Source organism: Balaenoptera physalus (assembly GCF_965194825.1).
Source record: "Balaenoptera physalus genome assembly, chromosome: 3".
NCBI lineage: Eukaryota > Metazoa > Chordata > Mammalia > Artiodactyla > Balaenopteridae > Balaenoptera > Balaenoptera physalus.
This window is the reverse complement of record NC_138890.1, coordinates 118,412,769-118,426,187: the sequence shown is the minus strand read 5'-3', so window position 1 is coordinate 118,426,187 and position 13,419 is coordinate 118,412,769. Positions and strand designations below refer to the sequence as shown.

Here is a 13,419-nt window from a genome sequence, read left to right as displayed (position 1 = left end):
TATTTCCCATCTAAAGTTTTATCTTGGTGTTCATTAGTCACTTTAAAGAACGTAACATTTTTAATAATACTGAGTAACTGAGTATAAAATATCGTGTACTTCTGCCCTGATTATGTATTTGATGAATACTTATGATCATTTGAGCATTTTGACAAGGATATTTAGGTTTCATAATACTAATATGATCTCAAAAAATTTGCAACTAAGAACTTCTGTCAGTGGTAGCCAAAATATAAAATGTTGTAAGATTTATGTGGGATTTAAATGGCAGGATTAATGCACCACTTCAAGGGAATCTTCCTAAGAAATATCTCGTTCAGTGGACGGGGAAAGCAGGGCAGTGTACATATTCTTCTTCTTTAGTCCTCTATATTATCCTTTGTATCTGGAATGCCTGTTAGTCTTATCATACTGTGTATTTTATTCTTAATATAGTAAATTAGGTTTAGTAGAAGCCCTGGGATGCTCTAACATTTTTAAAAGTTATTTTGTACCTTACCCTCATTGATATGTTTGGTCTGTGTTTTAGGATGAAGTAAGGGAAAATATTGCTCGTGGGATGGCAATTTTAGGTCCCACATTCACCCTTGATGCTCTTGTAGAATGTCTTGTGATTGGAGTTGGTACCATGTCAGGTTTGTAAACAGTTTTTAATATATTTTAAAATGAGTTTGTAGAAAAATGAATGTATTAAATTGTATCAATTACTCTTAAATTCTGACTTTTAAAAGTCTGACCTTACTCTTAAAATTTTTTAATTGTATGAATATGTGGATATATCTGATCTGACCTTATGTCGCTCTGCTTTAGCAAGAACTTAGTAGGTTACCGATTTTTTTTTTAACAGATTTTTTTTTTTACATTAATTAATTAATTTAAATATTTGGCTGTGTTAGGTCTTTGTTGCTGTGGGCGGGCTTTCTCTAGTTGCATTGAGCGGGGGCTACTCTTCATTACAGTGCGCGGGCTTCTCATTGCAGTGGTTTCTCTTGTTGCGGAGCACGGGCTCTAGGCACGTGGGCTTCAATAGTTGTGGCGTGTGGACTCAGTAGTTGTGGCTCACTGGCTCCAGAGCACAGGCTCAGTAGTTGTGGCACACAGTCTTAGTTGCTCTGCAGCGTGTGGGATCTTCCCGGACCAGGGCTTGAACCCATGTCCTCTGCGTTGGCAGGTGGATTCTTAACCACTGCACCACCAGGGAAGTCCCCTGATTTATTTTCACTCTTACTATCTCATCATCTTTTCCTGTGATCCACTTTTTTGATGACTTTAAGGTGTTTTTATTTGCTTTTTGTTTGGTTTTTAACCAAGATTGTATTCTAGGCTCATTTAGAAAGCATCTTCCAGCCTCCACTGTTGTCTGGACTAAATTAATGACTTGGTTCCTTGTGTTTTAATTGTCATGTAGGAGACAGTGCAAAAGTCAGGAGTTGGACAGATCTAAGTTGGGTCCACCTAACTGAGTGGTTAGGAAGATTTAATCAGACAGTATGCAGTACATCTTAGCACTTAGCCAGCATTGACCTCAGCACATATGTTTTTTCATCCTTAATTGGATAGTAGAGAATTAGATGTTAACTATCAAACATAGGACTCCATTATATAGGACAAAAATTATGGCCTCATGTGGAAATTTGCCAGAATGAATATATCATGCTGTTGTCAAGGTTTCCTAATCAATTAAGATTAGATTTTATGGCTTTCTCATGAGGGTCACACTCAGTTAACTACTATTCTAGTGTACTTCCTGGTGCCTTAGTGCCCTCAATAAGGGGTTTCATTCTTTCAGAAGTATATTATCTAACTTTTAAGAGAGTAGTTAGTTGCTATTATTAGTTGAGGTCTGTTCACTAGATAGTATGTTAAATATATATAATGTTTCTTCTAACTTTCTGAGGGTAAATTTATTATTTATTCAGTTATTTTACCGTCATTCAAAGTTTATTTAGCAAAGATATTTTAAAATTAGTTTTTTAAATGTACATTTCTTAAAATTTACTCTTTTTGGGTATAGTATTGAGTACTGACAAAGATGTAGTCATGTAACTGCCACCACAATCAAGAAAAAATGTTTTTGATCAGGTGAAAATATACCTATGTGATTTTATACAAGCAGAACAGTATATAAGAAGATGAGAGGATTAGCTAGGAGCTGGTAGTGGGCTGTGAAACCAAGGATTATTCATTTGAAACTGATGTGGAATGCAGTGGAGACTGATGTGGAAAGTAGGGTGATGAGTTTGGTCGTAAGTCAGAGCAGTGGACAAAGGAAGTGATTAGATTTGATGTTGGAAAAGCCAGCTAGGAGGCATTTACAGCCATACAGAAATGGTAAAATTAGGGATTTGGCTTAGGGTAGAATAAAAGGACAGATTTAACACATACTAACTAGGAAGTAAACCTTTGGAAAGCCAGTAAAAAAATTTTAAAAAGTCTTTACTTCTTGGAACTTGTAGATTGGTGCTGTCTCCTTGTAGTAAAAAAGTGGCACAAAGAGACTGTGCCAATGGGACAGAGTAAGGAAGAATGCCTGAAGAACCTATGACGACAGTAGTTACTGTTGTACAAAGGGAAAGAGTAGGTAGCCAGGTGGTAAAAAGCAATGGTCAATATGGTTTTGATAGTCTCAAGTTTGAAAAGATTATATTTGGCTACTTTTTAAATATAGGTTGTTCATAATGCTTTTGTCATTGTAATTTTGTATTCTCTTGAATTTCTGCATTTGAGAGTAATAGCTATAGAATTTTTAGAAAATACAATGTATGCTTTTTTTCTATTATTTAGTCAAATGATCTATTACGATTCAGAAAATAAAATACAACATTGAGGGTTTTTTTTGTATTACTCTAGTTAGCAGTTTTTATGGGAGAAGGGAATCAATTTTTATATGTATTTCAAAACATTTTTATATTTAATGTGAATAACATCAGAAATATGTTTTATATTTTATATTCAAGTTTATTAGTAAAGAGAGGGAGTAGGATTTGATAATCTAATCTTTCTCCAGCTCTGTTCCCTTCTATTTGAGATTACCAAGTGATATCGCAAGCATTTTGTAATGGAACATTTGTTAACTTTGGATCTTGGGTTGCCTTTTTACATTATATCATTTTTCAAACAGATCAATGAAATGAACCAAAATTGTAAGAACATCAATAGATACCACAGAGATTATATTGAAAATAGAGCTGAGTAGTACACATAAAATATTTATTATGATACTATATCAGGAATAGTATAACTAGCAGTGTGTTTTTTACAAAAAGTCCTTGGTCCACAGGTGAATTGCTTTTGTGGTGATGAGTGGGATTGGATCAGTAGTATAACGGAGGGGGAGGAGTTTGCTCCATTAGAGTTGACTGTCCTTGATATCCTATCTCAAAACAGAGTACTACCATTTGATAAAAGGGGATGATCAGACGGATATTAAACACTGCCGTGCCTGGCATTGTGACATTGGGGACATGGGAGAAGCCAAGGTCTCTGCCCTCGAGGAAGTTATCCTCTGTGTATCAGGCTTCACAGCACCTCTGAGTTTCTAATTCTTTTTCCAGTAGATGGCAAAGAGCTTAATATACTTCCATGTATTTGTCTACCTATAGGAAGAGTCCTTGTGATGTATGCAGCATCAGAAATACACATACTGCTTTACTAGCTAATGCATTTAATTTTTCTCTAACCAGGGGTGCGTCAACTTGAAATTATGTGCTGCTTTGGCTGCATGTCAGTTCTCGCCAACTACTTCGTGTTCATGACTTTCTTCCCAGCATGTGTGTCCTTGGTTTTAGAGGTAAGAGCAGTTCTTACTTATATTAGAAGAGTAATATTTTTCATATTAGTTCACCTAAAGAAAATTAGCACCTTCTAACGTAGTGCTGTCTTACTTTGTAGCTTTCTCGGGAAAGCCGCGAGGGTCGTCCAATTTGGCAGCTCAGCCATTTTGCCCGAGTTTTAGAAGAAGAAGAAAATAAACCAAATCCTGTTACTCAGAGGGTTAAGATGATTATGGTAATTATACAGTTTTCTTCTTCTTTCATTATTTTTGGTTCCAGTATCATATTCTGCTTTTCAATTTTTTTTCCTTCTTGTTGCCTTTGTGCAATGTTTGGCTCTTTCACTGATGTTCCTCTTCTTTTTTTTTTTTTTCCTATCTTTTTTTCTCATTTCTTTGAGGCCCCTGGTTTTCTCTCTGCCCTAAATAGATTTTTCAAGTTCTTCCACTTCATCTCTCTTTGAAAATCTGTTCTTTTTTTTGGAATGTTTTCAGCTGTTCAATGGGGCCATTGCTTTAGTCAGTCACATAGCAAGCCTGGGTCTTTCTTTTCATGGTAAGGGAGGCCATGGGAGGATGGTAGTGTTTAATTATCCAGTTGCACAGGATGAGTTTAGGTTCCATTGATATGCAGAGGATACATGATTTTTAAATTTTTTATTTCAGTCTCTAGGCTTAGTTCTTGTTCATGCTCACAGTCGCTGGATAGCCGATCCTTCTCCGGCAGACAATTCTAAGGTTTCTTTAGGATTGGATGAAAATGTGTCGAAGAGAATTGAACCAAGTGTTTCCCTATGGCAGTTTTATCTCTCTAAGTAAGTTCCCCGAGCCCTACTTTGTTGTCTATGAATCATAGTGCTCTGTGTTACTGAGAGTTTAGGTGTGCCTTTTGTATTTGAGTAATAACATTTGAATTTGCTTTCTTTTATTCAGAATGATCAGCATGGATATCGAACAAGTTATTACCCTAAGTTTAGCTCTCCTTCTGGCTGTCAAGTATATCTTCTTTGAACAAGCAGAGACAGAATCTACACTCTCGTTAAAAAACCCTATCACATCTCCTGTAGCGACCCAAAAGAAAGTTGCAGGCGATTGTTGTAGACGTGACCCTATACTGGTAAGAAATGACCAGAAATTCCATGCAGTGGAGGAGGAGGTCAGGATAAACAGAGAAAGAAAAGGTGATTTCTTATTCTCTTCATTTTCCATTCTTCCACTGTTGATTTGTCAAGAAGTCGAGTCTTTTTTAAAAGTTCAGTGTTGTGAGATTTATTTTGATCTCTTGAACAGTTGAGGTTATAAAACCCTTAGTGGCAGAAACTGACACCTCAAACAGAGCTACATTTGTGGTTGGTAACTCCTCCTTACTCGATACTTCACTGGAACTAGAGACACAGGAACCTGAAATTGAACTTCCCATGGAGCCGCGGCCTAATGAAGAATGTCTACAGATACTTGGGAATGCAGAGGTGAGAAAATAAAACAAACTCAAGCTGGTATCTTTCTTAAGAAAAGGAACTTTTTTATTAAAGGAAGGAAGGAAGTCATAGCTACTGAGTACCTAAGTTCTGGGCACACTGTTGCATGGTTTACAGGTACTGGTCTTATTTATTTATTCCCTACAACCGTGTAAGATAGGTGGAATTTTCTCCACTTCTCAGATGAGAAAATGTAGGCTCCAGGAGGGTAAATTAAGTATGTCCCAAAGTAAAACATCTAGGAAATGGTAAAGCTGGGATCAAGAGTCCAAGATTTACTGACTCAAGTGTCACAGTGCTCTTTCTACTTTATTACTGTTTATTAAAGAGATGAGCAACTGCTGTATTCTCATATGTGTTAAGGTCTAGGAAAGCTTTCACACAGAAATGAACTTCAGAGAAAGAAGAAAGGTTTTGGGGGCTTTTTGTTTGTTTGTTTTGGTTTTTTGATGCACCTGAGGAGGCTTATTTTCTTTCTGATGTTTGAACAGGATGTCCTGCCGACAGTCTGCTCATGTGTTAGCGTGACTATTGTGTTCCATCCGTTTCTGCTTACTCTGGTTCATTCCTAATTTATGTGCATATGAGTGAGAATAGATTGTGTTTTTCTTTATCAATTTCCTTTCCCTCATTCTTATTAAGATGTGTACCAGTATCTCAACTGTCATGCTGTATTACAAAACTTACAGGGTAGGTGTCAGAATCTTAATTGGAATTTTTTTTTTCTATGAACATCACTTGAAAAATTCAGTGTTTTGGTTTAACATTTGTTTAGTTTTCACATTTTTATAAAGAATTTGTTTTTATTTTGATGTTCTTATTTCTACTTAAATCATCTCCTTTAGAACTTCAAATTCCTTTGGGTTCTTAAAGTATTTGTGTTTTAGTTCTATGGAGAGCACTGTTTGTATTAAATGGTCTATTTATTATGAAGAGTATGAAGTATGGTTCTTCAAGTCTTCTTTCATTTCCCTCTATCAACCCCCTTCCATTTTTTTCCCCATTTCTTTAGAAAGGTGCAAAATTCCTTAGTGATGCTGAGATCATCCAATTAGTCAATGCTAAGCATATCCCAGCTTACAAATTGGAAACTCTGATGGAAACCCATGAACGAGGTGTATCTATTCGTCGACAGTTACTTTCCAAAAAACTTCCAGAGCCTTCTTCTCTCCAGTATCTGCCTTACAGGGACTATAACTACTCCTTGGTATGTTATTTCCTTGATTTGAGCAGGTTTGCTTTGTAGCTTTAGTCTTTAGTTTTTCAGTCTTTTTCTTGACTTGTCTTTTATACATACATAGTTTTATAAAACATCTTCCTTTTTAACTCATTTTACTGTAATTTTGTATTCTGCTTATGATATAGGTCATCAAAATTCAAAAATATTTTTCCTGTTGTTATTTATAGTCATTACTCAAGACTTTTAAAGAGTAAATAAAAAATTTGGTTGAAAAGTACACTAAAGCATTAAGTTTGAAGAAAGTTATTAACGACAAGGGCTGGGTGTTTGCTATATAGATTTTCACTTGGTGCCTGACTTTACCTTTTAGGTGATGGGAGCTTGCTGTGAGAATGTTATTGGTTATATGCCCATCCCTGTTGGAGTGGCAGGACCTCTGTTCCTGGATGGAAAAGAATTTCAGGTTCCAATGGCAACAACAGAAGGTTGTCTTGTGGCCAGCACTAATAGAGGCTGCAGAGCAATAGGTGTAAGTTGGCATTTATATATTTGCCTGTTTTAAGATACACTCTAGGCAGTGAGACGAAATTTGGGGACAATCAAGGACACCTTTTGGGATAAGCAAAACTGTTTTCAGGATTAACATGTGCTTTTGTAACATACTCTGCATAGCTTGGTGGAGGTGCCAGCAGCCGAATCCTTGCAGATGGGATGACTCGTGGCCCAGTGGTGCGTTTGCCCCGTGCTTGTGACTCTGCAGAGGTCAAGGCCTGGCTCGAGACACCTGAAGGGTTCACAGTGATAAAGGAGGCATTCGACAGCACCAGCAGGTATGTGTGTGGGCATATATGTGCATTTATGTTTATTTCAGAACCAGTGCCATCTTCTAGGATGGCTAAACATAACTGTTAACGTATTGACTGCCTAAGGTGATGTAACAAAATGTCAACTTTAAATCCATTCTTTCAAAATGAGTAATATTAATGCTTGGTTGGGATGGGGGGAGCAGAATGTGTTGATACAAATGAATATCTCCATAAAGGTTAATTAGAAAAAAATAGTGTGAGCTGGTAAGTTTGTGCGTTGGTTTTACGAGGCTCACTTTGATTAGACTATTACTTTGCCCTAGAAGAGTTTTGACCAAAACTTGCCCTAGGGCAGAATTGCCTGAGAAAAAGATGTTCCAAGCAGGATAGAGGTAAATATTCGTATAGCAGATTTACTTTGAATACAGAAAATTAAATTTATAAAGAAGTGTAATCAATACAAATGATAACCCCACTATAGTTCAAGCTTATATGCTTGTTTTTATATGGACTTTTACAGTTTATTTATGATGACATGACTTTCTGCAGCCCTCCCTTCTTGCAGCAGGTAAGAATGAGACAGAGTTGAAGTAGTATTCTAATATAATGTTTAATTAAAGAAGAAGGTACATTTAATATGTAGTCTCCATGAGCTTTCTCTTATGTGTAAAATGAACCAACTAAGCTAGACTTTAAGACAACTTCCATTTTCTTAAAAAGTAAAAAATAATAAGTCTTTGCTTCTTTTATTTACAGATTTGCACGTCTACAGAAACTTCATATGAGTGTGGCTGGACGCAACCTTTACATCCGTTTCCAGTCGAGGTCAGGTGATGCCATGGGGATGAACATGATTTCAAAGGTGAGTATGGATGGACTATAAGAGAACTTGCAGGAGTGACTGTCCCTGGAGGGGGGAACAGACTTGCTCTTTACTTTATGCTCTCCTGTACTTTTGAATTTTGTACCATGTACACATACTACTTACTCAAAGAGTTAATTGATTGAAAGATTTTTATTGAAAGGTAAATATTGATTCATGTAACTCATGTTATATAAAGCAGGCATTTGTTGATTGGTGTTGTTTGTATTTGATATATTTAATTTAGACTTAACATTGTACATGTTCTGGGTCTACTCAGAAGGGCTGGGAGGAATCTGGGGATTTGTTCTTCAAAACTTTCTTAAACCTGAAAGCTGACCTCTTCTAGAGGCTTCAAGACATATTTAAGAAGCCAAGTTCATGTGTGTATAGTTCCTTTATTTTAATTATCTCCTTATAAGAAGATTGTGTATAGCTTAAATTTTATTCTACTGATATTTGTTATTTATCAGATAGAAATGTAAAATGTTAAAGTCAATTAGCTAGGCTAATTGTGCTTTACCTGTTATAAGGACTATTCAGAAAGAGAGTATAGTGACTAAATACATACGCTTTAAAAATTTCCAATAAATAGTATAGCAGTTCCTGAAAAAAATAAAAATAGAATTACAAGCAGGGTCTCAAAAAGACGTTCGTATAGCCATGTTCATAGCAGCATTCACAATAGCCAAAAGCTAGAAGCAGCCCAAGTGTCCCTCAGCAGATGAATGGATAAATAAAGTGTGGTATGTACATACAGTGGAATGTTATTCAACCCTAAAAAGAAAGGAAATTCTGACACATGCTAAATGTGGATGAGCCTTGAGGTTCACTTACTAAGTGAAATAGTCTGGTCACAGAAAGACAAATACTGTATGATTCCCACTTAAGAGTTCCCTAGATTAGTTAAATTCATAGGGACCGAAAGAAGGGTGGTTACCAGGGGCTAAGTGGAATGAGGAGTTGTTTAATGGGTATAGAGTTTCAGTTTTGCAAGACGAAGAGTTCTGGAGATTTTTCACACACAATGTGAATGTACTTAACACTACTGAACTATACACTTGAAAATACTTAAGATGGTAAATTCTATGTTATGTGTATTTTACCACAATTAAAAAAAAAACAAACTTAAATTGTTAATAAGTATGTTTTGTTTTTGAAGTGTGAGTTAACTGAATTAATTTAACTTAATTGGAAGTCATTGGAAGGCTTGTTTACATTTTATGTAAATCCTAATGACTTTCCATTAACAACAAGATTTACTTTAATGTCTGACTTCTCTTTACAGGCTTGGTAACTTGGGCCTTTAGGTAACAATTTAATAACTAGAAGAGGGAATTTATTACATGTTGATGGTGGATTGAGTACTCACTCCCCAGTGACATGAATATAGTATTATATTCTCAATGAGTGTTTTTTTAATATTCTCATTATATTCTCATGATCCTATTCAATGACTACAAAGAACTCCATTTTCATATCTAAAAACATATTAGGAAAAGATTATTATAGTTATTATATTTAGAAGTGCTAGTATTATTAGATACAAATAAAGCCTCTGATTTATAAATAACTGTTTTAATATAGTTTTTGTTGTTGCTTGCTGTTTGTTTTTTTTTGGCTAATAGGGTACAGAGAAAGCACTTTCAAAACTTCATGAGTATTTCCCTGAAATGCAGATTCTGGCAGTTAGTGGTAACTACTGTACTGACAAGAAACCTGCTGCTATAAATTGGATAGAGGGAAGAGGAAAGTCTGTTGTTTGTGAAGCTGTAATTCCAGCCAAGGTTGTCAGAGAAGTGAGTGATTGGATGACTGTTTTATTTTGTTAATCTTTCATTGGATTACAAAATTGGGAAAAGTAATATTAAGGGCTAAGTAAACTTGAATATATGGGTGTGTTTTATCTTATCTCGCCCATCTGCCTGTGGGTGGCATTCACAGGAACAAACCTTACTGATAATCTTTTTATTGAGGATGGGGCTTATATGGGGCCACGTCTACACTCCCTTGTTTTCTGGAGGTACAGAAAGTAGATTTGGGTAACCCACTCCTGAATCTTCTGGGGGAAGATGTAAGATGTGCACCACTCTGTTTTCTAGGTACTAAAGACTACTACAGAGGCTATGATTGAGGTCAACATTAATAAAAATCTGGTGGGCTCTGCCATGGCTGGGAGCATCGGTGGCTACAATGCCCACGCAGCAAACATTGTAACTGCCGTCTACATTGCCTGCGGACAGGTGAGGGCGCCAGCCTCCACCTTTCTTGTCTGTCGTTGTTCTAAGTGAGAGAAGTTTTATATTTATTCCTTTCTGTTTTTTTTAAGGATGCAGCACAGAATGTTAGTAGTTCAAACTGTATTACGTTAATAGAAGCAAGTGGTCCCACAAATGAAGACTTGTATATCAGCTGCACCATGCCATCTATAGAAATAGGGACTGTGGGTGGTGGGACTAACCTGCTCCCTCAGCAAGCATGTCTGCAGGTAAGACACATGGGGCACAGGCTCCAGTGACCTCAAGCCCACTTCTGACTCGTTGGGATTCTTTGTGTTTCTACCTGATACCACATATCGCTCCCCTCTATATTTTAGCCGGTCTTTTCATTCGTTGCCCACCAGCCTAATCCAGTGTGTCCAAGTAAAGCATGTTCAGGCACCGGCTTAGTAAATTGAGAAAGTAGATTAAGAGAGCAAATGAGGGCTTCCCTGGTGGCGCAGTGGTTGAGAGTCTGCCTGCCAATGCAGGGGACACGGGTTCGAGCCCTGGTCTGGGAAGATCCCACATGCCGCGGAGCAACTGGGCCCGTGAGCCACAATTGCTGAGCCTGTGCGTCTGGAGCCTGTGTTCCGCAACAAGACAGACCGTGATAGTGAGAGGCCCACACACCGCGATGAAGAGTGGCCCCCGCTTGCCACAACTAGAGGAAGGCCTCACACAGAAACGAAGACCCAACACAGCCATAAATAAATAAATAAAATTTAAAAAAAAAAAAAAAAAGAGAGCAAATGATTGTTCATCTGCTCTGAGTAAGTGCACTTCCAGCCAGGCTGTGGATGTTAGGTTCACTGTGGTGTATTCCATTGTTTGTTAGTACTGGCTATCAGATCTTGGAAATGTAGTACTTCCACTGGAGCCTGGTTCTATTCTAATGCCATTGTAGTTGCCCTCATTTTAGTTGATTGAGTAGGAAGTTGTTGCTGTGCCTTGAAGGGTGAGTCCTGCTGTGTCTGTCCCTGGCTGCAGATGCTAGGTGTTCAAGGACCGTGCAAAGACAATCCCGGGGAAAACGCCCGGCAGCTTGCCCGAATTGTGTGCGGTACAGTGATGGCTGGAGAATTGTCTCTGATGGCAGCATTGGCAGCAGGACATCTTGTCAGAAGTCACATGATTCACAACAGGTAAGACTTAAAGGTTTGTTTAATATGTTTTCCCTGTACTTGAAATATACAGTAGAAAAACCTACTTCTGAGATACAAGTCCTAACTTAAAATTTTGCATTCCTGATATTTTGTATATCTCTCCTTTGCCTTTTTCTGCTATAGGTCAAAGGTAAATTTACAAGACCTCCAAGGAACTTGCACTAAGAAGGCAGCCTGAATAGCCCAACAGTTCAGAACTGAAACACAGGCGTTGGGTTCTGAAGGACTAACATAAAATCTGTGAATTAAACAAGCTCGATGCAGTGTCTTGCTGAGGATGAATAGACATGATCAGTGAGACAACTGCTTGGTTTTTGGCTCTTTCAGAAAGTCTGAGGTTCTTCTTTCCAGGCCGAGTTCTCAGATCTGAGGAGTTTACATGCTTTACATGCTGTGCTCTTTGGAAAGATCTCAACGTGGATATTATGCCTTTACAGTATCACAGATGGTAATCTACAGCACACTTCTGAAAGAGAATACAGCTGGAAAACCAAGTTTTCTTTTGATAAAATTCTTGGAGTTCATGGTGATCAGTGTGAGATTAAACCCTCCTCCTGTCCACACCCACCCCAGCCCCAATCCTGGGTTGAAAATGGATTTTTAAATTATATTATAGCTGACAAAACTCCTGATTTCATAGTTAATTTATTAAGTCTGGGTTGTAGACCTTTAAAAAAAAAAGAGCTAAGTTTATTTTTTTGTAAACGAATACTTCATTTGGTGCTGGTCTATTTTGATTTTTGCGGGGACAGGCAACATGATGATTCTTCAGAAGGGGACCTGCTTTCTTCAAAGGAAGATTTACTCTTATTCCCAAATTACAGAATAATGTGCTAAGCAGTGCTAAATAGTTCTCTTTCAAGAAACAAAATCACTGCATTTATCTCTGCAGGCTGTTTGTTCAGAGAGGACTCTTGTCTAAATACAAATGTTTGTCTAGATTGGCTATAATATATCTTTCAGCATATAAGCCTTTAAGAAACAGAGTTTTGTGCTTTTTATGAAAGATACAAGAGCTCTTAATATTGCTTAGACAAAGGTGACTCTTTATATCAATGACATACAAGTCTGTGACCTCTCTTAGAACTCAGGGGGTAGAAAACACAGGTTTGGAAGAAAATTACCATTTCTCGAAGCCAAGTTTAATTTCTTAAAAGACACTTAAATTTATTTAGCTGAAAAATCTAGGTAGTTTTTTGTAAAGAACTGTACCAAATCTGTGTATGTTGTAATAAAGCTTCTTGTGCTGGGAGTTTATTGAAAGTGTTCAAGAAATAAACAAAAATCACCCGATATACTGGTAAAACACTCTAAGCTTGGGCCAGAGAAGGCAGTGTTCTTTAATGTTGTCCAGGAAAGGCTGGCTTGCTTGTTGAGCCTAATGAAGGGGAAAGTCAGCTTTCAGAGCCAGTGAAGGCGCCGTGTGAATGGCCGTGGAGGGAGTGTCCCTTGTCCTGTGGCCAGGAGGTTGGTGACTGAAACATCCACACAGGGCTCTTTGATGGACCCATAAAATCTTCCTCAGGGGGTCAGCAGTTGTTGAATCTTACTTTTTTTTTTAATGTACAACTTTTGTATAAATAATAAAGAACTCCTTATTTTGTATTACATCTAATGCTTCAAGTGTTGGTCTTGGAAAGCTGATGGCTCATGTAGAAGATGGACTCTGAGAAACATTCCAGGAAAGCCGTGGCAGCACGGAGAGCCTCTGAGTGATTGTGTCTGCATTGTTGGGGAAGATTGACATTTTCTGTTGTATGTAAAGTTTAAATTGCTTCTGTTGTGACTTTTCAGCCAGTGACTTCTTACTTATCTGAATTTTTCATGCAAGTGGCAGTGAGAAGTATTCTGAGTCTTCATTTTGGTGACTGTAACCAATATCTTGTAAACTAATGTT

General features: G+C 37.4%; 1 protein-coding gene across 4 annotated transcripts in view; it reads left to right on the top strand.

Annotated features, from left to right (window-relative positions):
• The window catches only part of HMGCR (3-hydroxy-3-methylglutaryl-CoA reductase), a 79,466-nt gene extending 66,334 nt beyond the window's left edge, over nt 1-13,132 (top strand). For all 4 annotated transcript variants that reach the window (XM_082457156.1, XM_082457154.1, XM_082457153.1 and 1 more), the window contains exons 6-20: nt 530-635; nt 3,684-3,790; nt 3,892-4,008; nt 4,439-4,587; nt 4,706-4,953; nt 5,063-5,241; nt 6,263-6,457; nt 6,801-6,959; nt 7,103-7,260; nt 7,993-8,098; nt 9,727-9,897; nt 10,201-10,341; nt 10,428-10,586; nt 11,347-11,501; nt 11,646-13,132. In XM_082457156.1, coding sequence (XP_082313282.1) covers nt 530-635; nt 3,684-3,790; nt 3,892-4,008; nt 4,439-4,587; nt 4,706-4,953; nt 5,063-5,241; nt 6,263-6,457; nt 6,801-6,959; nt 7,103-7,260; nt 7,993-8,098; nt 9,727-9,897; nt 10,201-10,341; nt 10,428-10,586; nt 11,347-11,501; nt 11,646-11,700 — 2,205 coding nt within the window. In that variant the 3' untranslated portion in view covers nt 11,701-13,132. The remainder of the gene's footprint in view (nt 1-529; nt 636-3,683; nt 3,791-3,891; nt 4,009-4,438; nt 4,588-4,705; nt 4,954-5,062; nt 5,242-6,262; nt 6,458-6,800; nt 6,960-7,102; nt 7,261-7,992; nt 8,099-9,726; nt 9,898-10,200; nt 10,342-10,427; nt 10,587-11,346; nt 11,502-11,645) is intronic.
• Nucleotides 13,133-13,419: the final 287 nt, after the last annotated feature.